The sequence below is a fragment of the Notamacropus eugenii genome, chromosome 1 (assembly GCF_028372415.1).
Source record: "Notamacropus eugenii isolate mMacEug1 chromosome 1, mMacEug1.pri_v2, whole genome shotgun sequence".
Classification (NCBI taxonomy): Eukaryota; Metazoa; Chordata; class Mammalia; order Diprotodontia; family Macropodidae; genus Notamacropus; species Notamacropus eugenii.
The window spans coordinates 651,293,260-651,316,533 of NC_092872.1; the positions used below are offsets into that span (position 1 = coordinate 651,293,260).

The following is a 23,274-nucleotide window of genomic DNA, read 5'->3' on the forward strand; positions in this document are numbered from 1 at the left end:
GGGATGGAGATTCTGGGGAAGAAAAGGGAATAAGATGTGGAAGTTGATAATGTCAAAAGATGGACTGCAGTTGATGTAGACATGCACATTAGCTTTTTTTGGGTGGTGTGTTGGGGTGGGGGGATTTTTGTTCTCAAGTTCTGTGACTACTTCCTGCAAGAGCATAGTATCCTTGGAAATCTAGAGGGTGATACTTTTTCACAGTTTTCTGACAACTTTTGGAAATCCGGTACTTGTGTCCCAGATAACTTGTATTTAAATTCTAGCATTGGTTGCATTTAAAAGTGAAAATTTATTTGGGGGAGGGGGTTTGTAATTTCCTGAAGCTTAATGAGTAACATTGCTTTTACAATTGTGTATATCAGTACCTAAAAGCAATAAAGCTACATTTATTTAAAAATAATATGTAATTCAAATTTTTGACAGAATAATTTCCCCATCCTCCTCCTGAATTATTTTACTGTATTTCATTTCAGTAAGAAGGAGAAATGGATAAATATAAAACTGCCTTAAGGATTTGTTGGGAACCCATAGCTCTATTAGTTTGTTATTTGGTTCAGTTATTCAATTTCCAAATCTCAGTTTTATCTTTGATAATTAAAACAAAAGAAATATTTTGAGAACATAAAGAATTGGGTTAGACCTGTGGTTCATCCCATCTGATTATCATACCAGGGGGCATGTTATGGTTAGGAACAGCTGATTCCCTCGCCCTTAGAAGATGAAGATAAATACCCAAATTTAAAAAATGAAAAGACTGAATAAGCTAAAACTTTCCTTGAAACTAATTTAAAAATCATTCATAATATAGTGAATAAAGTACTTTATAAGCTGGAAATGTGTTATACAAATGTGACCAGTTAGTCTTTTATTGAAATTTCTTGTTATTCCTTACTAGAAATGGAAGTCTGTTGTGTTACATAGTACTTGATTTTTTTTTTTGTCCCAGATTTTTTTCCAGCATCAAGAGGTATCTAGTTTTCTGGCATGCACCTGGCTATTGTAGGTGCATAATAAATGCTTGTATATTGTTTGGAGAACATATATATTCACTCTACCCATGTCCTCCATAATTTTATGTGTAGATTTTCTTCATATCTGTACTCAGTCTCAGTCTTTACAGATTTGAGTCTGGTTTTCTTAATGTGTCGTTTAGGGCAATTCTCTTATCTTCTTGACCATTTTGGTTCCCTACTTTTAGGGGAGCTAGGTGGCTCAGTGGATAGAGTGCTGGGCCCCGGGATCAGGAAAGATTCATCTTTCTAAGTTCAAATCTGGCCTCAGACACTAGATGTGTGACTTTGGGCAAGTCATTTAATCCTATTTGCCTCATTTTCCTCATATATAAAATGATCTGGAGAAGGAATAGCAAATCTCTCCAGTATCTATGCCAAGAAAGCCCCAAATGGGGTCACAAAGTCTGACGTGACTGAAAAAATGACGTAACAACAACTTTCAGAGATATTTTACTAAATCCTAGATCACTGACCATATCTTTACAAAGTTGTACTCCAGGTGTTAGGAACATGGTATTATAGGTATCATAAATCACATAGGTACAATAATTAATTGAGAAGAGTGATGCCTTATCTTAAAATGTTGATATTTTAGTTTATAAAAGTTCTCTAACCCATACTTCAGTACGTATTTTAAAAACATTTTAAACACTTAACATTGCCTTTTTGAAGATACGGATTGTTTACATAAAATTTCATTAAATTTAACTTATATTAAACATATAGCTATATTTAAATTCTAGGTTTAATGTGAATTCATAGCCTTTTTTTTTTTTCCTAGGTTTTTAGTCTTGACTTTTTCTGTGTGGATGTTTGTGTCACAGTCTTGTGCTATTTCATTATGAATCAAACACTTGCTTGCTTCCTCTTGCTCCCAGTCTCCTTCCAACTATCTATCTTTATTTCTGCTGAGGTTATATTGTATTTGTTTTTCAGATGAGACCCTTTTTGCTCTTCCTGCTTCATCTGAGCCTGTGATGCACTCCTCTGCAGGCAAGTTCTTTCTGCTAGCTTTGTGTCCTAAGTATATTCTGTCCTTTGAATCTTTCATCTCATTAACCCTTTACAGAATAGTTTATGTTTACTAAAATTTAGCTTGAGTCCAAGAATATTTATATGTCACACTGTAAACTTGTAGTTTATATATTCAGGCTTCTTAGATGGCAGATGTTAAGAGGAAATGGGCAGATTAAAGGTAGTTGTATGGGAACTCTTGGACCTTTGATTTACACATTAACAATTTTTTCCAAATAGGTATGTTTTGTGACACATGAAACACTTTAATTGTTTCATTAACGTTCTTAATTGTATTTGTAAATGAATGCCCAGATTAGATCATTTAATTATCTAGTTGCTTTTTTGTCCCCTGTTCGCTGCCAATCTAAACCTCCTCTTTTCTAAAATTCGTTAAAAGTAATTTTCCTTACTTGTTAACACTTAAGTTGTTTTCTAATCTTTATTTCTATCTTTGCATTGCATGAAATTTCTTCTGTAGCCACATATATAATTTTTTGGTTGCTGGGCAGTAGCTTTAATTCAGTCAATAACTATTAGTTTTTAACTCAATTAATGTGCTTTTTATACTGTCATTTTAGCTAACTATAGATGATTTTTTACTAATACTATTTTGAATCTGTCGTAAAGTTTGCATTAACTTGTAAGAACACTTGCATTCTCTAACTTTCCTTTCTGTCCATGGTCACAGAAAAAGTTATGAACTTGAAGGAGCAGCCAGGTAGCACTATATCGGCTGGTCAAGAGGATCTTACGTCTGTACTTCTTGAAACTACTGCTTCTCTTCCTTCTCTGTCTCCTCTCTCAGCTGCTCCTTTTAAAGAACGTGAATCTTTTGGTAACTTTCCAGCTGTATTATCTACAGAAGAAATACACCAGACTACAAATGAAGTTTCTAAAGAATCCACAGAGAAAGAAAAAACTCCAGACAGAGACTTAAGAGGATTTTCAGAGTTGAAATATTCAGAAATGGGATCTTCATTTGAGGGGTTGCAAAAAGCAGAATTAAGCTTCAAAGAAATTGCTCCAGAGGAAATATTAGTGAAGGAACAAGATAAACAAGAGAATTTAGTCAGCGAGACCCCCCAGTGCCAACAAGAGTTGCCAATAGCGCTCATTAAATCAGAAGATAAGGACAAAGTTACCTATTCTGAAAAAACAAGATATGGTAAGGAAAGCGGTAGTGAAAGGGAAGTTACAGTACCTTTCAAAGAAGATGCTCCTCTGAGGGAAGAATATGTAGACTTTAAACCATTTGAGCAAGTGTGGAAAGCAAAAGATATTTACAGTGATGAGAGTAATGTAGAAGATGTTCGAGGTAGTTTAGAGAGCAAATTGGAAAGTATTGTGGATGAGAAATATGTTGCTGATAGCCTTAAGAAAAAGAATCATGACAAAGACAGTGAAAGCAGTAATGAAGATACTTCTTTTCCCAGTACGCCGGAAGCTGTAAAAGATGTTTCACAAGCATATGCTTCTTTTGAACCTGATGCGGTAACTGAATCTCATCCGAAAAAAGTTTTCCCTCTCTTAGAAGACCAAACTTCTGAAAATAAGACAGATGAAAAAAAAATTGCAGAAAAGCAAGCCCAAATTGTGACTGAAAATACTAGTAGTATCAAAGCAACAAACCCTTTTATTGTGTCTGCACAGGATCGTGACAGAGACTATGTCTCAACAGATAATTTATCAAAGATACCTGTCGAAGTTGGAGCAAGCATGCCAGAAGGTCTTACTCCAGATTTAGTACAAGAAGCATATGAAGGCAAAATTAGTGATGCTACTTCTACCAAACTGGCTTATGAAACAAAAATGGATTTGGTTCAGACATCTGAATCTTTACAGGAGTCACTTTCTACAGCCCAGCTTTGCCCTTCATTTGAAGAATCTGAAGCTGCTCCTTCACCAGTTTTGCCTGACATTGTTATGGAAGCTCCGCTAAATTCTGTAACTCCTGGTGCTGGTGCTTCAGCTGTGCAGCTCAGTTCGACACCATTAGAGGCTTTTACACCTGTTAATTATGAAAACCTAAAACTTGAGTCTGAAAATCCTCCACCATATGAAGATACCATGAAAATGCCCTCAAAAGAGGTACCAGAAATAAAAGAAGAAAAGAAAGGACCTGAATGTATTAGTCCAATTGTTGAAGAAACAGAAGCATCTTATATTTCTATTGCATGTGATTTAATTAAAGAAACAAAACTTTCCACTGAATCTGCCTCCCCAGATTTCACTGATTATTCAGAGATAGCAGTGAAAGAGAATGTTTCACAGCCTATGCCTGACCTCTCTGACTTGGTGGAAGACTCTTCACCTGAATCTGAACCAGTTGATTTATTCAGTGATGACTCAATACCAGAAGTTCCTCAAAAGGAAGATGAAGCTGTGCTGCTTGAAAGAGAAAATTTAATTGAAACTTCACTATCATCAGTAATAGAGCATGAAAGTAAGGAAAAACTCAATGCATCACCTGCTACCATGGGAAAGCCCTATTTGGAATCTTTTCAGCCAGTTCTGGATGCCTCAAAAGCAGCCACTGCTCTGTCATCTGAAGTTACTTTCACGGTGGTGAAGAAGGAGAAAATTCCTTTACAAATGGAGGAACTGAATACAGCAGCTTTTTCAGATGAAGACTTATTTGTTTCTAAGGAACCAAAAATAAGAGAAGCTGAACTCTTTGCCGATTCTTCCCCAATTCAGATCGTAGAAGATTTCTCTATAACAGTCAGCTCAAAAACTGTTCCTCCTGCTAAACTGGCTAGGGAATTCACTAATATAGAAGTATCACCAAAGGGGGAACGTGGTAATTTCCAAGAAGTAGTGAGCTCTTCACTTTGCTCAGAATTGCCCCATGACCTTTCTCTCAAGAATGTACCCACTAAAGTTGAAGAAAACATTCATGTTTTACACAAAGCTCCAGATGGAGTCTCCCAAGACATGCCTGATGTGTCCAAGGGGCTATCGTTGCCTACAGATGTTTCTGCTTTGCCCAGTAAGGCAGAGATAGTCAGTATAGTGAAGCCCAAAGTTAACTTGAAAGAAGCTGAGGAAAAAAAGCCTTCTGTAACAGAAAAAGAAAAAAGATCACCATCAGCTATATTTTCAACAGAGCTGAGTAAGACTTCAGGTAATCTTGTGACACTTTGTGCTTACTAACCAGCATTTTTCTCAACTGGCATGTTATGAATTTTCATGATACATTTTACTACATTCTATCTAATGTATTTATTATGATGCTTCCTTGGAACTTTCATATGAATTCTTAATCTTTTCTTCTCTCTCCAACCCTTCTCCCCCTCCCCACCCTGTTTTGGTACTTCATAAGTTTATTAGGTCAACACTTGTAGACTCAATACATATTCTTATCTAATTAAAACAGACTTTTTTGGTTTGCCCATAGTAAGGGCTATTTTTTTAAGACCTAGTTATTTAGTTCTTTTATAATAAAGATTAATGCCTCATTTTTAAAGAAAGAAATCTTAATTTACAATATTTTAAGTTGCTTAGAGTATATATAAATTAGTATTTATTAAATGCCTACTATGTAACAGAAAGTATCCTAGGCACTGAGGATCCAAGTACGAAGACTGAAATAATACAATCTTACAGTGATCTTACTTTCTAATGAGGGAGGTAACAAATGTGTATATAAGTACAAATAGTACACACACACACAGTGAATAAATTCAAATATACACAAAGGATTTAAATACAAGGTAGGTTGAGAGGGGAGGTCATTAGAAGCTTCCAGGATCAGGAAAAGCTTCATTCAGAAGATGGTGCCTGAGTTGCATTTTAAAGGAAGAAAGAGTGACCGAATGAGGTGGAGGTAAGAAGAAAGTGCATTCCAGGCATGGATGATGGCCATTGCAAAGCTGGGGATGGAGGATCATGAGTGAGGAATAGAGAGAAGGCCATTGTGAATGGATCACAGAATATGGAAGAGGGCTTAATGTTCATTGAACCTGGAAAGATAGGTTGGGACCATGTTGTGTAGGGCTTTAAAAGCTAAATAAAGTTTATTCTTTATCCGAGAGGCAATAGGAAGCCACTGGAGTTGCTTAAGAATGGGAGTTATGTGGTCAGATCTTTGCTTAAGGAAACTTACTTTTCAGTAAGATATATGGTATGTACTAGAGAGGGGAGAGACTTGAGACAGGGAAACCAATCAGGAGATTGTTGCAGTTATCTAAATGAGAGGGAATAAGTAAAGGCTTGATCTAAGGTGAGAGCTGTGTGAGTGGAGAGAAGGGGGTTAGATGCAAGAGATGTGGTGGAGGTAGAAATGGTAAGATTTGGCAACTGATTGAACATGTAGGGTGAGGGAGAATGAGGAATCCAAGATAATACCAAGATTTTGAACCTGAAACGCCAGGGTTTAGGGCAAAAGATAGTGAGTTTGGTTTAACAATGCTTAAGATATCTCTGGGACATCCAATTTGAATGGTCCAGTAGGCTATTAGTGATGATGGGACTGAGGCTTCAGGAGAGACACAGGTCATGCATCTATAGATGTGGAAGTTAATTTGTGTAAGAATGACAGTTAAACCCATGGGAAATGATGCTATTACCAAGAAAGAAAGTGAAGCAGGAGTTCTTAAAAAAACCTTTAGGCCTCTTTATCAGTCTGAAGTCTGTGTTTTTACATGCATAAAGTAAAAAAAAATTACAAAGGAAACCATTTATATTAAAATAGTTATCAAAATGTTAAAGAAATAGATTTGTGGATCCCCTGAAATCTGTCATTGGATCTTTAGGGAGGTGTAGGTCCCAGGTTTTGAACCCCTTTGTAGAGGGCGAGGAGGACCCAGGACAGAATCGTGAAGAACACCCTAATTAAGTGTAATAACCATCTCTTCTGCCACTGTAAGGAAGATAGCTCATTTTAGACAGCCAGTTAGTCTTTATCTAGTGTCTACTATGTACCAGGCACTACAGTAAGTGCTTGGGATACAAAGAAAGGTACAAAGGCAGTCCCTGCTCTCATGTACCAGGGACTCTCATAGACTGATGAGAGAAGCAATGTGAAAACAACTTAGGTACAGGTAAGAAATATGCAGGATAAATTGAAAACTGAAGGAAGACACTAGCATTAAGTGGGATAGGCTTCTTGTAGAAGACAGGATTTTAGCTGGGACTTGAAGGAAGCCAGGGGGTGAAGATGGAAGAGGGAGGGTATTCCATGCATGGGGATAGGCAGTGGAAGTACCCAGAGTTTGAAGATGCAAGGTCTTGTAGGAGGAACAATAAAAGGAGACCAGTGTCACTGAATCACAGAATATGCTGGGGGAAATTAAGATAATAGAAGACTGGCAAGGTAGAAAGGAGCCAGGTTGTGAAGGGCATCAGGTAGATTTCACATTTTACATTTGATCCTAGAAGTTAGAGGGAACTACTGGAGTTTATTGTATGGGGTATCAGAGGATGGGTTGTTGATATTGGTGGTGGTGGTAGTGGTAGTGACATGGTCAGATCTTTTAGGAAGATTAATTTGACAGCCAAGTGGAGCATATTCTGAAGTAAAGAGACACTTGGGACTGGAAGACCAACCAGCAGGCTATTTCAATAGTCTGTGAATAAGGTGATAAAGGCCTGTAATTGGTGGCAGTGTCAGAGGAGAAAAGGGTGTGTTGAGGTAAAATCAACAAGACTTGGCAACAGATTGAATATGGAAATAGGGAGAGAGAGAGAGAGAGAGAGAGCGCAATTGGGGATGACATATCACCATTGTGAGCCTGGATGACAAGAAGGATCTTGGTGCCCTTAACAATAATAGGAAAGTTAGGAAAGGGAGAAAGTTTGGGCAGGGGAAGAGGGGAAAGATGAGTTCAGTTTTGGATATGTAGCGTTTAAGATGTCTATGGGACATGTGTAATAGGCCGTTGGAGATTAGGAGAGAGGTGAGGGCCTGCATAACTAGATCTGAAAATGAACAGCATGGAAATGAGAAATGTAGCCATGGGAGCTGAGGAGATCATCAAGAGAAGAGGACCCAGGACAGCCTGGGAGACACCTGTTTTTAGCAGTCATGGCTTGGGTGAAGAGGAAGCAGAGGAAACCAGGAAGTGGTCAAACCGATGGGAAGAGAAGCAAGATTGAGAAAGTCAAGGGAATATCAGGGAACACAGGGTGACCCGCAGTGCCAGAGGTGTAAAGAGAATTGTAGAAGACACCATTAGATTTGGAAATTAAGAGATCGTGTGTAATTTGGAAGAGAGCTGTTTTGGTTAATGATAAGACTGGAAGTCAGACTAAAGAATCTTAAAAAGATAATCCGAGGAAAGTCCTCAAGGAGTTTAGCCACAAAAGGGAGAAGAGATATGGGATGATAAAGGGAGGATTTTTAGTGGATATCAGACGCTGGGGCTAGTTTGTAGGCTGTGGGGAAGTAGCCTGGGGTCAAGAAAGGATTAGAAATCTAGGCGCACTCCTTGTGGAAAAACTTTGAAATTCAAGTTACTTTTTTCAGATAATGATACTTTTGATGTTTTGTATTTTTAGAAATGTTTTTGAAATCCATTGCTTCTAGCCTTCTAAATAAAAAGCTGTCTTTTTTTATCCTCTGGGGGAGAAATATGTGGGAGAGTGGGTATGATTGGAGGGAGTGGAATAAACTTGTGCATGTATCCTTGTTAAGAAGAAGGGTCTCCTCTTCATGTGATAGAGGAGATAATGACATACATAGAATACCAGATACATTTCACATGATACAGTGGAAATTTGGAGTTTTTGGAATTTGGAGTTGGTGGAATTATTTTTGAATCCTGGCTTGTGTGACCTTGGGCAAATCACTTCCTTTTTCAGGCATCAGTTTCCTTCTCTGCAAAATCAAGGTTACATTTCTAAGCTCTCTGCTAACTCTAAAATGAACTTTCATTGTCTTGTGGGTATATTATGACTAAAGATAGAAATCACCTTATTAAGCTAAAGAAGAAATATAGTGTTGAATGTTACAGAAAAGTTCTCCATAAAGGGACTATTCATTAAGGCAGATTTTTTTACTTTTTCATAATTACTTGACTTTCATTATAACAGTATTAATGAGATTAAGGAAGGAGGGAGACAAATGTTTATTATGTTCCAGGCACTGCACTAAGTGCTTTATAAACATTACCTCACTTGATCCTCACAATTGCCATGTAAGGTAGGTGCTATTATTATTCCCCATTTTACAGATGAGGAAACTGAAGCAGACAGAGGCCAGGTAGTCAGGATCACACAACTAGTAAGTATCTGTCAGATATGCAATCAGGTCTTACTGACTGCAGGCCCAGTGCTCTATCCCAAATCCCTGAATTGCATGAAGATGAAGATCACTAAATGCACTCTGTGTTAGAGCAAGTGACTATTGCTTTGTTTTAAGACTGAAGACCATGTCTTGTTGGAATTAGAGGACCTGAGTCCTGGTCTTCTCTCTGCACATTATTCCCTGGGTGGTCTTGGACATGGCAATTCTCTGAACCTCAGATTTTTCACCTGTAAAATGAGACACTTATACTAGATGTTTTACTATACCCTGTGAGTTTACTGTATTGAATTACTCCCTTCACCCACATGCACTCCCTTGCTTGCTGTCTTTCTTTCTTTAAGCATTAATAGCCAGTTAAATGTTGTCCTTGAAATCTCTTGCCCCCTTGTTCTTGTCTTCTCCAACCCCAGTCTTGAATTACTCTTTAACGGCTTTGCTCTCCTTCTGTTTTTTTTCCACTCATTTGCTACTGAATGGTGCTGTTGGGAGTCAGGTAACTAACTGTTGATCGTGAACACTACTGTGCTTAAATCAAGGATTCACAGACCCCTGTGAATAGATTTAAGTGGACCTATAAACTTGCATGGAAAAAAATTACATCTTTGTGGTCCTCTAACTGATATTTAGCATTTGTCAGGAATGAATGTTGGCAACAAATATTTTTCTAAGAATTGGTCCATAGGCTTTACCAGACTGACATTGGGTCAGTGACACAAAACTATGAAGCCCTGACTTAAAGTCCTGCTTTTGGGAAATAGAATAATTCACATTTCTGTGAATGTTCCTACTGAGCTTTCAGCTCTTGTTGACAATGGCTGTTGGTGTGGGGTAATTATGTGGAGAAAAAACCACATTCTTAATCCATAACTCAAGCTTAAGGAATTTTTATGATGTGTGGGGGAAGCAGGTACTCATCCTCATTATAACCTATAAGTCAGCTTTCTTAGACATTGTTAGTCCCCAGATGGAAATTTTGAAGCAGAGTTTAGGTAAGTCTTAAGTGTAACAGCAGGAAATTTCTAGGCATGACAATTCATTTCCATGCTGTTTGGGAAATTGTAGGGATTGGTGGTTCATTGTAAAAGGAAGGTTTGGGATTTGGGGAATTGATGCCAAGTTTTCAAAATACTGCAAAAGAAAAATTAATTGCTAAGTAGAATCTACAACTACTAACTTAGGTAATATATGGTGTCCCAATGCCTGGTATTCCTGCACTGACTTCTTTATCTTCCTCACTGAAAGTTTCCTGTGGTAATATACATCTTTAGTTTTTCAATGCCATTCTTGGTATTTGAAAATGAGCCTATATATTTAATATCAGCAAGACATCTACATGAAGAAAAAGCTAAATTAATTGGTCACATTAAGATTGAACTCAGTAATCTCTTGTCAAATCAGCTAACAATAAAATTTGCTTGAATGAAACTCCCTTTTATGGAGAACTTTTCTGCTGTACTCAAATCTAATTTTTAAATTTTTGTTAGAAAAGGGTAAAGTAATATAACCTAACTAAACACTAAAGCTAGGAATTTATTGAATTTAATATTGAGCTTTATAATTTGTTCTCATTTTCTATACTTGTCAGTTGGCAGTTGTTATTGTAGTGTACTATAGATGGAGGTGTGATTGAGGAACAAGCTCTGCTCTCATGTTGCGTTATTTTCTCCCAGGCTCTCATGCCTTATGGTGTGGAGGTAACTCAGGGTTCTTAAAAACTATACCAGCAGAACTCAAGCTCTGCCAACTTGGACAAACTTCAAGGACAGTCCCAATGACAGACTGTACCTGCTGATCAAGGACCAGCCTACATACAGGGAGACTCTTTATTAGAAAGTTAGCCACTAGGTGATGCATTCTTTAGCCATGGAGACTTAAAAAAAATATGCAGTGTAAAATGGTCATTAATTCTTGGCAACTTTATTCTACTTCCATACAGACTGTTATATGTGTTGGAACAGGGGTGAAAAAGGTGTAAAGAATAAGTTTCTTGATATGCAAACACCAAGTTAATACATGCAATCTTTGTCTACCTACCAGCGCTTTAGTACTTTACTAGAGGAATCCCACATGGGTCAACCTTTCTGAGGTCAGTGAAATTTAAAGAAAAACGTAGTTGTAGCTAAATGGAGCAGTGAATCATAGACTATCCTGGTGAGGTGAATAAAAGAATTGTTGAAGTTAGTCATTGTTTGCTAAAAGGCAGCAGGAAAATATCATTTCATGGGATACTTGGTCATCTTGCCTGGTAATGCTCATGATGAGCATAAGCCTGGGTACCTCCCTGAAGATAGTTGTACTTTCAGTTGCAAAAAAGATGAAGTAAGGAAATTAAGTTACATAAAGACCTTGACAAGGCCTTCCTAGTGAATCAGTGGATAGAGCACCAGTGCAGGAGTCAGGAGGATCTGAGTTCAAATCTCACCTCATATACTTGACACTCACTAGCTGTGTGACCTTGGGGGAGTCACTTTACCACAATTGCCTCATCCTGATGAATATCTGGTCACTGGATTCAGATGGCTTTGGAGGAGAAGTGAGGCTGGTGACCTGCACAGCCCTTCCTCACTCAAAAAAAAAACCAAAGTCAAGTGCAAGTCATGTCATCATTTCCCTGATGGCATGGTCTTCTTCGGCAACGAAGGACAAACACACACACACACACACACACACACACACACACACACACACACACGTTTAATGTGAAGGTGGCCACAGGGGAAGATAGCAAAACATTACGGAAATTACTTGGGAATTAAGAAATGAAAGTATACAAAGGTTTGTCTCATGTTTTCCTCACCCACAGATGGGGAGAGTCAGAAGCTAATGGTTGTGGCAATTGCCAAGTAGTCCCCCAAAAAATAATAAAGTAAGGGATATTTTAATAGGATATAATTGAGTACTGACATGAGAATCACCTGGCTCTTGGCTCATTTAGAAACACTTGTCTGCATTCACCTCTCTTTTTTCTCATGCCTGACAAGTACTTGTTAGAATGAAGGTCAAAATCAGTTGAAGCAGGAGAAAGGATAAATAATAGTATCCATTATATGTAGGGTGTTAAAGTTTGCAAAGTGCTTCATTTGGTAGAACTATCCTGTGAAGTGAGTACTATTGGTACTATCCTCATTTTATAGATTAGAACACTGAGTAAGTAGCACAGGCAAAATTCACACTAGACTTTCCAGATTCCTATTCCTGTGTTCTTTTCACCTTAACAGCAGGATAATGCTGCATACCTCGGTGACTCTGACTTCCTCTGTTTAAACAAACTATTGGTTTTGAGCATTATAATTTTTCAGAGAAGCATAAAATCATGTAAAATAATCATGATGAGACCAAAAGGAGTACAGAAATTGTCTTGCATGGCAAATTCTTTATTTCCTTGCCAAATGGAAAACTATGGGCAACAAATTAGAACGTAGGTTATTCTGAATAGTGTGGAGGAGGATAACTGAAGGTTACAAGCAGTATTGCCTCTATAAAAGGATAATCAGAGGATGCAATAACAAACAGCTTTGTGTGAGATCCCACCTCCCTCTAGCCTGATCATCTTGAACATTGATAGAGAGAACTGGAAAAAGAATTTTGAAATGGAATAGATTGCAGCATATTCTCATTATTGATAGTAGTCACTCCACCATGTTTAGATTCCACTATTGAATGTGTTATGTGATGAACTTAATGGTACACTGGAATGAATATTGGCCCCTCCCTTAATGAGAGGAAGGTTCCTAGTTCAAATCCCTCCTCTAATGCTAACTACCTGTGTGACCTTGGGCAAATCTCTTCTCTCCTGGGTCTCAGTTTCCTCATTTGCAATATTAGAGGGTTGGACTGGATGGCCTCTGAGTTCCCTTTGAGCTCCAAATATAGGAATGTATGAACTTAAGAAGATGAAATTGAGAATAATGCTTGTACCTGCTCGATAACACACAGAAGATATGATGCATATCAAAGGTGGGAGAATAAAGGTACTTAATTTTAAAATTGTCTCCAAGGGGAAAGATTTTGGAAAAAAAGACTGGAAAAAGATCACAAATGATATTACTTTAAGAAGGCAACTGGTGACATTGTGTCTTGGAAGAGTAGGATATTTGGAGTCTAGGCTAAACATGTACTAGCCATTTAGCACCCCTGAACCTGACCAGCTACTTCACTTGCCTGGATCTTAGTTTTCTCTTGCTGTAATGAAAAGCTTGGCCTAAGTGGTTGGGGTGGGGGTGGGACTGGGATGATTTGATGTGTAGAAGCTACTAATCCATACATGAGGTTCCCTAAGGGTCACCTCTACATTTTGTTTTAAAATATAATAGCTACAGTTTGTCATATTTTTATTTATTTTGTTAACTATCTCCCAATTCCATTTTAATCTAGTTCACTGGGGAATGTTGGAGGCAGTGATTTGACACCTTTGGCCTAGATGTCCTCCAAGGTTTCTTTTAGCTCAAAAGTCTGACACAGTACCAACCATCCAAACCATGAAGATTTTGATGTACAAATATCAAAGATTTTGGTACAGAAATATCAAATATGATATATATATCCTATCAAATATTCAGTAAACAATTGCTGATAGATTGATTTGGTGCTAGTACAGTAGACAAGGTTTTAATAATTCTAGACAACAAGCAGTGTGGAATGGAGAGCTGCTGTTAAAGAGTCAAGAAGTCCTGACTTTTAAAGTACTTTTGCTGTTGAATCATTTCAGTCATGCCTGACTCTTCATGAATTCATTTGGGGTTTTCTTTGCAAGGATACTGGAGTGTTTTTTTGTTTTCTTCTCCATCTCACCCAGCTAGTAAGTGTCTGAGGCTAGACTTGAATTCAGGAAGATATCTTCCTGACTTCAGGCCTGTTACTCTATCCATTGTGCCACCTACCTGCTGGTTCAAGTAGTACCCCCGGCAAATACTATCCTTTTGACCCTAGGACAAGCCACTTAATCCAGTGCTCCAGACAGCTCTCTGGTAATAAACTGCATGTTTCCTATCTAATTTGATGTACAGAATTGCCTTATTTAGAGTTCCCCACAGAGGTAAAAATCACTGATTATAGTTCTTCCAGCATTTTTGTCTGTTTTCAGAGTTTGAAATGTGAAGCTTCGTAGTTGTTTAAATATGCATTTCTTCTTTTATTGATTAAAAAAATATATTAGTAATTCTTTTTTAAAAATTTAATATATTTTTAGTTTACAACATTCAGTTCCATAAGCTTTTGAGTTTAAAATTTTCTCTACCTCCTCTCCTTTCTCTGCAATCTGATATAGGCTCTACATATACATACTTATTAAACATATTTTCACATTAGTCTGTTGTAAAGCAGAATTAGAACAAATGGGAGGAATCATGAGAAAGAAAAAAACAAAAAAGGGAGTAAATAGTATGCTTCCCATCTGCACTCAGACTCCATGCTTCCTTCTCTGGATGTGGATGGCATTTTCCATCACTAGTCTTTTGGAGTTGTCTTAGATCCTTGGATTGCTGAGAAGAGCTAAGTCTATCAGTCAGTCATTGCACACTGTGGCTGTGACTGTCAACAATGTTCTTTTTGTTCTGCTCATTTTGTTCAGCATCAGTTCATCTAAGTCTTCCCAGGCTTTTCTGAAGTCCACTTGCTCATAACTTATTAAAGCACAATAGCATTCCATTACAATTCATATACCACAACTTTATATATACCATTCCCCAGTTGATGGCTATTCTTACAATTTCCAATTCTTGGACATCACAAAAAGAGGTGCTATAAATATTTTTGTACATGTGGGTTCATTTCTCATTTTTATGATCTCTTTGGGATACAGCCCTAGAAGTGGTATCACTGGGTCAAAGGACATGCACAACTTTATAGCCTTTTGGGCATAGTTCCAAAATGGTTTTCCAGAATGGTTGGATCAGTTCACAACTCCACCAACAATACATTTATGTTCCAATTTTCTCACAGCTCCAGCATTTATAGTTTTCCTATTTTGCCATGTTAGCCAATCTGATAGGTGTGATGTGGTAGTAATTCTTTTAAAAACAGTTCCTATCCTTTTACCAGTTATCTTTTGAAGAATGATTTGTAGTTATGTTTATGTTAATTCCCTATGTGTGTTAGATATAAAAATTTATTAATGTTATTTAATGAAATATTTCTCCTTAACGGCAGTGTCTCTACTTCATTGACTTTGTGAAAACACTTAAATAATTTTATATCATCAATTTTGACTCCACAGTCTCCTGCTTGATTAAGCATTCTTGTGCTCTATTTTTAAAATATTGCCTTTCTTTTCCTCTCAGGTTACATTCATTTTGAGCTTATTGTGGTTATATGGTATAAGATCTTGGTCTCAAGTGGAATTTCTTGTCAGATAGGAAGTCTTTCCCTATGTTCTTGAGTTTATGAAAGACTGGACTATTGTTTTTGTAGGATAATAGAGTTTTCATATTTATTCTATTTGTGTGACCTAATCATGACCACTAAATCTGCCTAACTTATTTAAATTTTCCTTTATTTCTGTAAAGAATGGAAATTTCTTTGATTTTTTTCCTCTTTTTTTTGTTAATATTGAAACAATGTCCACAAGAGTTACCAAGGGCTTTCTATTTATCAGACCCTTGCTAAGTTCTGGAATAACAATAATACTTATAATTGGTAATATTTATATAATGTTTGCTACGTACCAGGCAATGTGCTAAGCACGATACAATTTTTGTCTTACTTGATCCTCACAATAACCCTGAGAGATGGATGCTATTAATATTCCACAGGTGAGGAAACTGAGACAAACAGAGATTAAATGACTTACCCTGGAGCCAGGTCTTTTGACCCCTGGCCCACCAGAAAATGTGCCATCTAGTCACCTTTATATACAAATATAAGTATTTGGTATACAATATATATGTTCCTGTATACAAATATAAGCATAAAGCTAATTTCTGCCCTCAAGGACCTTACATTCTAATTTGTCAAGACAGTACATAAAAGAAATCTGTAAAAGGAGAAGGGAGAAAGACTGAAGGTATCTCCATTTCACCCTCCATGACAGGGGGAAAGGTCCAGAGTTCAACCTGCTGAGAAATGAAGACGATTGGCCTGGGCACCCTCTCTAGATAGAAGTTCTGAAAGGAACCATCCATTCAGAGGGAGAGGCCGCATGAAATAGTTATCTAGGGTGAAGAGGTTTCTGGGGTATAGTAGATAAGTTAGAAAGTACAAACTAATGAGATACGAAGGGCATAGTACTGCATAGACATACTGGTGATTTGTGTAGATTTATTTTGCATTCTAGGAATTGTAGCCATTACCTTACTTTCTTTGATTCACAGTTTCCTGTGTTATCTGCAGATAATAGTATTGCTGTCTCTTTGCTTGTACAGGGTGTTCCTGAGGTCTGTCACAAAAGTTTTACATACAGTAAGACTCTCCGGGCACCGTGTATTTATCCTTTAATTCTATCCTTCTATTGCTATGGTTAGAATATTTAGAACTACATCAAAGAATAGTGGCATGGAGGCCATTTTTTGCTTTATTTGTTTATATATATCATATTTAAAAAGAGCTCTTTGTGTATGCTTTTCCTATTTCTAACATAAATGAGAACTAAAATTTTCTTTTTGTGAGCATTGAAACAGTTGCATGATTTAGGAGAGGCAGTGTTGTACAGGAGGAAAAACTGGAGTCAGAAGACATGGACTCATATCCCACCTCTGACACTACTTGGGTGATCTTGTCAGGTGACTCTGTTGGGCCTCAGTTTCTTCAGGAGTAAAAATGAGGAGAGGTTAGTTTAGGTGTTACTGAGTTATGATTTATTTTGGTCGATTCTTTACTGTGTACATGCTAATCCCCCATATTAATCCAATTTAGTCACAATGAATTATTTTCTAGCTCTTTGCACCAGTATCCTTAGTGAGATTTGCCTCTGTAGCTTTAGCTTCTCTGATCTTGGGTTTGGATGTTGAGTCCATATTGGTTTCACAAAAAGAAGGAAACAAGCATTTATTAAGTACCTACTATATGCCAGGCACTGTGCTAAGTAATTTACACAGTGTTTCATTTGATCCTCACCACAACCCTTGGAGGTCCATGCTATTATTACCCCACTTTACAGATGAGGAAACTGAGACAGTTTAAATGACTTGCCCAGGGTCACGTAGCTAATTTGCTCCGATTTTGAGTTAATTTTTTGGAGTGTTTAATTATATGCTCTCTTGATTGATCCTATTAAAAACTGTCTTAATGCAGATTTTCAGAGATTAAAGTTTTCTTCTGAGGACCAGCTGATTTAACTGTTTTTATAAATTTCATTATTATCATTTTTCTTAACCTATTTAATTGTTTCTATTAACTCATTCATTCAGGATGTCATTATTTAGTTTCCATTTAATATTATATCTTTTATTCATATTTTCTTCCATCACATCGAATTTTTGCAGTATTCTGTTCATCTCTATTTTCTTTGTTTTTTTACAATTAATTTATTTGACTGAAAGAGGAATGTTAAATCTACTACTGTTTTGTTACTGTTGGTTATCTTTTTGCAGTTTACTTAGCTTTTTTATACCATCTATTTAATTTTTTTTATTGTCTGTGGTGCCCATGAGAATAATGTAATTACTCTTTTGATATCAATTTTTATGATTGCCTTATCCATGATTGCAGTGCTTCTTTTGTAATCACCAGAAATAATTTTGGTCCATTCCCTCATTTTTACTCGATTTTAAGATTGAGGGAAAGGTATTGACTTGAAAGGATAGAGTGAGATTGTTTATCAGAAGTTCCCTATACTAATGAAGTCATAATTCTGGTCAGTATCCCTCTGTGTATATATATTTTAAAAGTTTTTCTTGTTTGCAGAAAATTGTTGGTTAAAAAAAAATATTCAGGTGTTTAATCCATTTACATTTAGGGTTATAACCAATTATATTTTTTCAGCTATTATATCTTACAACTATTATATTTCTTTCTTCCCCCTTTGTCAGTATTTAGTCTGTGCATGATGTTTTCTTTGTACTCGTCTGATCCTAGTTTCTCCTTTATTATCCTCCCTCAAGTACCCTGCCCAGTCCTAATCTCAAATTTCATCTCCTGTCTCTTCTCCTGTCTCTTCCCAGTTCTGATAAAAGTATGGTGCTTAATCATCCTTATCTTTTCTCTTCCTGCATCATCTTTTTGCTTCATTTCATTGACATTAATTTATAATATTCTCTTTCAAGAATTGTTGCTTTCATTCCAGCTTGTTTCCCTTTCTAGGTTATTCTAGGATTTCTTCCCAGAATATAAATTCTCAAAGGAGGGAATGGTACTGTTGAGAGTGCTCTGAATCTTACGAGTTCTGGCCTATTCTTTCCCCTCTTCAATTGTCCTTTTTGATTTGATGTCATGGAATTCTCTTTTTGAATTTATGTCCTCTTGTTCAACCTTCTGAGCTGTCCTCCCCTAATGTCCTAACAGTTTTTTCCCCTTAGTTGAGGTTAGTTCTCCTAAGTTATGAACTTAACAAATGTTGACAAAAAAGGAACATTTCTGTACACAAAGAATAGAAAAAGATATGTAGAAGTACTTGTTCTAAGTATTAAAGATAACAGTACCAACATTATCTGTGTTCCTTTGTGAACTTTCTCTCCATTTTAAAAATGTTTTAAGGGCACCAGTTTGTTAGGTGAGAGATGAAACCTCAGTCATCTTGCTTTATGTTTCTTTTAATAGTGAGGTCTCTAGCCTGTTGACACTCCCTTTTCCTTCTGTCTCTGTCTGATTTTTTTTTTTAAATAAATGAAATTAAAACAAGTAAAAAGACTTCCCTTCCTACACGTTTACCTTTATCTCACCCACATGAAAAAAATATTTTGTTTCTTAGTCTTTCATTACGATTTGAACATGTTTAGCTTGTATTTAGTCAGTTTGCTTTTTTGAATACACAGTTCAGCTTTGGGTTCTTTTTAAGGAATGACTCATTCTCTCCTTCTACTGAATGCCCTATTATTTTCTCTGATTAGTCTGGTGGGGTTTTTTGGTTTTTTTTTTTAAGGATTTTTGAGGACCTAACGGAATCTTTTTTTGGAATAGCATTCCAACTTTTCCTTTGATTTTCAGGCAGCATAGTTCAGTGGAAAGCACTGATTGAAGTCAGAGCACCTGGTTTGAAAATCCTACCTCTCAACCTGTGTAACATTGGATAACTCACTTAAATTCCCTGGGCCAGTCTGTAAAATGGGGATTGGACTCGGTGGCCATTGAGGGTCCCTTTTAGCTCTAGATCGATAGTTGTATGTTTTTTACAAACTAGGAGCAATCCTGTGTTATGCTGATTTGTCATCTCTTTGGGAAATGAAAGCATTCTTCATGGTTGCTTGAAAAATTTTTTGTTTGTTGTAATTTTAAAGTTAAACTACAGAGTTTCTTGGTAAATTCAGCTTGGAGTATCTGTTGGGGGTCTCTCAATCTCTACTTTGTTACCAGTATTTTTGGGTAATATTCTTGTATGGATTCTTCAAGCATAGCATTCTTTTTTCTGTAAGATCTGTTATCCTTAGATTATCTCTTCATGTCCTATCTTAAAGTTGTTTTGTATAACTTTCATGAGTTCTTCCAATCAACTTTTAATTTTACTTTAATTTTAACTTTAATTTCTGCCTCTGCCATTTTACATTTAAATTTTATTTCTTTTTTCAGAGAATCTCATTTTGAAGTCTCTTTGTCTTTTATTCTACATTTCCATAACTTTTTAATTGACCTTTTCCTCTAGCTTTATTTTCTGTACTCATTTCTTTGACATTTCACTTAGTTCTTTGTTCTTATAAAATAATTTAGGCTGTTCTGAGATTGGCTTCAGTTTCATTTCAGAATTTCTCCTTCCTTTGCTTCAGAGTACTGATTCGTTGCTATGGCTTTTTCCTTTCTGTTCTTTTCTCCTTAGTCGACCTTCATATTTATCAGTCGCTGCTACTTTTTCCTGTGGTATCCTTGCTATAATCATGTTTCTTATTGCCGGTCATTTACCTTCCCAGCGCTTGCTGCCTTTTGCTTTCTTCTCTGACATGCCCTACAGTTGGATGAGATCTGTGATCCACAGGGAATATGGGGTTTTTCCGCTTGAAATGTTGTTTCAGGGAGACTCTAAAGACTGCTAGAGTTGAACCTATTTTCCATCTTTTCCATATCCACTTTTTTGGGGGCTCTGCCCTCCTTTCTGTACCTGACTTAAATCCCTATTTGACCTTTGGTTGGCTTGGTTATGAAGGGATTGAGAGGAAGGTCCCCCCAGGATGCTGCTGAAGGGAAGGTTCAAGAAGCCATCTTTTATTTCTTAGGCTGATTGGCTTTTTCCTTGTGGTCAGTTTTTTCTGTTTTCTTTTTCATTTCGTTGCAATTTTTGCTACTTGTTCTTTTCTTATTTATTTTGGAGGAGGGGGAGGACAATTTCTATCCTATATTACCTCCCTCTACTATTTTCCCAGGACCACCTACTTTTCCCTGATGCTCTTAAAAAAGAAAAAACCTGAACGGTGCCATTTAAATTTTTAGTTTAAAATCTTAAGAAGAGATTAGGAACTTGTGGTTGCTTATGTTAAAATTATATTGTGCTTTTTCAAATTGTTAGCTGGTCTTTGAAAATATCAACTATCAGTATGAGATTAAAGATATTTAAGACCTATCAGAAATCAAAATTAAGAGAACTGCTTTAATAAGTTGAGTAGAAATATCTAAAAATAGGTAATTCATCTATTGAAGATACTGTTAAGTGGTTTTTGTAAAGAGTTTAGAACAGAGTCTAGAGCTAGCCACAGGAGTGAGTGACAGTCAGACTTGTGCATTAGAGGTATTATTTTGGTTGGAGGATAGATTGGAGAGATTTGAACCAGGAGAGGAATTAGGAGGCCATTGTAATTGCCCGGGGCAGGGGAGGTGATGAGTAACTAAATTAGGCCTCAGCATATACAATAATATTTTACATGTTATTTGCTATTAGTTATTTGTGCTTATGCAACATATTCATCCATTATGTGTGTGTAAGTCCTCTTGCTCTCCTTTCCCACTCCCAGAGGTTCATGAGAACAATGACCATATAGTAGCAAAATGGCATTTTTTTCTCCCTGTAAGAATTGCATGAATTGAACAATTTATTGAAATGATATGTTGGAAAGCTTTACATTTATGTGAATTTCTCTACTGTATCAACTGGCAGAAGCATCTTTTCCCCTTGTCTATCCTTTTTCTTTCTTCTCCTTATCCAGTTTGCACCATGTTCTTGTTTATAAGTAGAAATACCAAAATAAACTTGTGGAGTTTTAAGTAGCCTCATGGCTCCTCTAGAAGATAGGTTTTGGTGCCCTCTAGTGTCTAAGGTAGAAAACTTCTTGTGAAGTGTAGTCATACTGTCAATTAAAAAACTTGCCCAACAAAGGCTAATAATTTTCTAAAAAAGAATATTAGATTCCTAGGATTTAGAACTGGAAATTATCTTCAAGGTCATCTAATTAAATTCCTCTCATTTTATAATTGAGGACGGATAAGCTTAAGTGACTTGCCTTTCAGGTAGTTAAGTAGAACAGCTAGGAATTAGAGTTGAGGTCTTTTGATTCAAATCTAACTGCAATTTTCTCTGTATTATCCTACTTATACTTTGTTGTATTTAGTACATACCAACAAATCCTTTCTGAAATGTCTGATTTTTAAAATACGAACAACTTGTATTTCAGGCTGAGTAATTGAGTCATTTTGTTACATTATTATGTATTCTTGTGAGCTCCCTAAACCTATATACTTTAGAAATATGAAGTAAATAATGCTTTTCATGGGAATATATAATTTAAAGATACTTACAGGTTTGCTTTAGATTATATAGCACAGAGATAACATTAAATTGTTATCCTGTTAAATATTACCTTTCTAATTTGATAACTTGTAGCTATTAATGTTGATTCTTTACATAGTTTCATGTGAAACTATTCATATTACAACTTGGTCAGATTTTATTTGGGGCTATTAACTTGAACTAGAATACCTTTGATTGAAATACTGTTTTTAAATATATTACATAAAACTATAAATTTAGAGCTGGCAGTGGTCATCTGAATGGCCCACCTTCTTTCTCTCCAGTTTTACAAGTAAGGAAACCTGATCACCGGTAGTAAGCACAAGAAGTAGAATTTAGACTTGCATCTCTAAATGCCGTATTCAGTACATTCCAGTTTAATACTGTTTTCTCTCCACTCATTAGTCAAAGCTGAAGTTTTCTAACTCTGCCCATAGAGGGTGTTGTATGACTGCATAAAACATGGCTTTCTTTTTGAAAAGCTTTTTTTTTTTTTTTATTAACAAAAACATAGCAAATGAACCATATCTGTGTCTTTCCTTAAAAGCGATCTGGAAGTGTACTTTTAACATTTCTGTGAAACAGTATGGTTTTTTTCTTTTTGGATTCACATTTATTGTAGGGTACCAGTTCTTAAACTCCTTACAGGTATCTCAGGTTGCTTTTACATTTATTAATGAAGTTATTGAAGACACCCCTCTCCCAGCCAAATAGACTTTGTGCATGTGGGTATAGCTATTGATGTTTACCATATTAGAAATTAAAACATTCCAGCATTATTATGAAAATAATTTTAGTCTTGTGGACCCCTCAAATGGTCTAGTTAGGAGACTCAGAGCTATGTGAATAGTTTTCTAAATAATGAATAAGCTTTATTTTATTTAGGCTCTAACAATGATATATTAAATTTTGTGGTTCATTAATTTGTTTTCTTTAGTTTAATAATCTCTTGCATTTGAAATTAGACAGCTGTGGACATCTTCTGGTATAATTACCAACCCTTAGAACTCACTTGAAAAAGTAGTTGCTTTCTCCTAGAACTCACATGTCTTTTAAAAATATCTTTAGGATGAAACTAATATAAAATGTAACAAATGTAAAGTAATTTATATTCTAAATAATTGTTGACTTTAAGCCAAGAGTTTTGTAAGGATGGAATCCTTTGGTCACTGATAAGGAAAACTGAAAAGTAAGAG

At 36.3% G+C, this 23,274-nt stretch overlaps 1 protein-coding gene across 4 annotated transcripts in view; it reads left to right on the forward strand.

Annotated features, from left to right (window-relative positions):
* RTN4 (reticulon 4) overlaps positions 1 to 23,274 on the forward strand; it is a 144,777-nt gene that overhangs the window by 86,381 nt on the left and 35,122 nt on the right. For 2 of the 4 annotated variants that reach the window (XM_072635550.1, XM_072635549.1), the window contains exons 2-3: positions 1,953 to 2,009; positions 2,722 to 5,157. The exons of 1 other annotated variant lie outside the window; for it this stretch is intronic. In XM_072635550.1, the coding sequence (XP_072491651.1) occupies positions 1,994 to 2,009; positions 2,722 to 5,157 (2,452 nt within the window). In that variant the 5' untranslated portion in view covers positions 1,953 to 1,993. The remainder of the gene's footprint in view (positions 1 to 1,952; positions 2,010 to 2,721; positions 5,158 to 23,274) is intronic. One more of the 4 variants, XM_072635551.1, reaches the window with a different exon arrangement.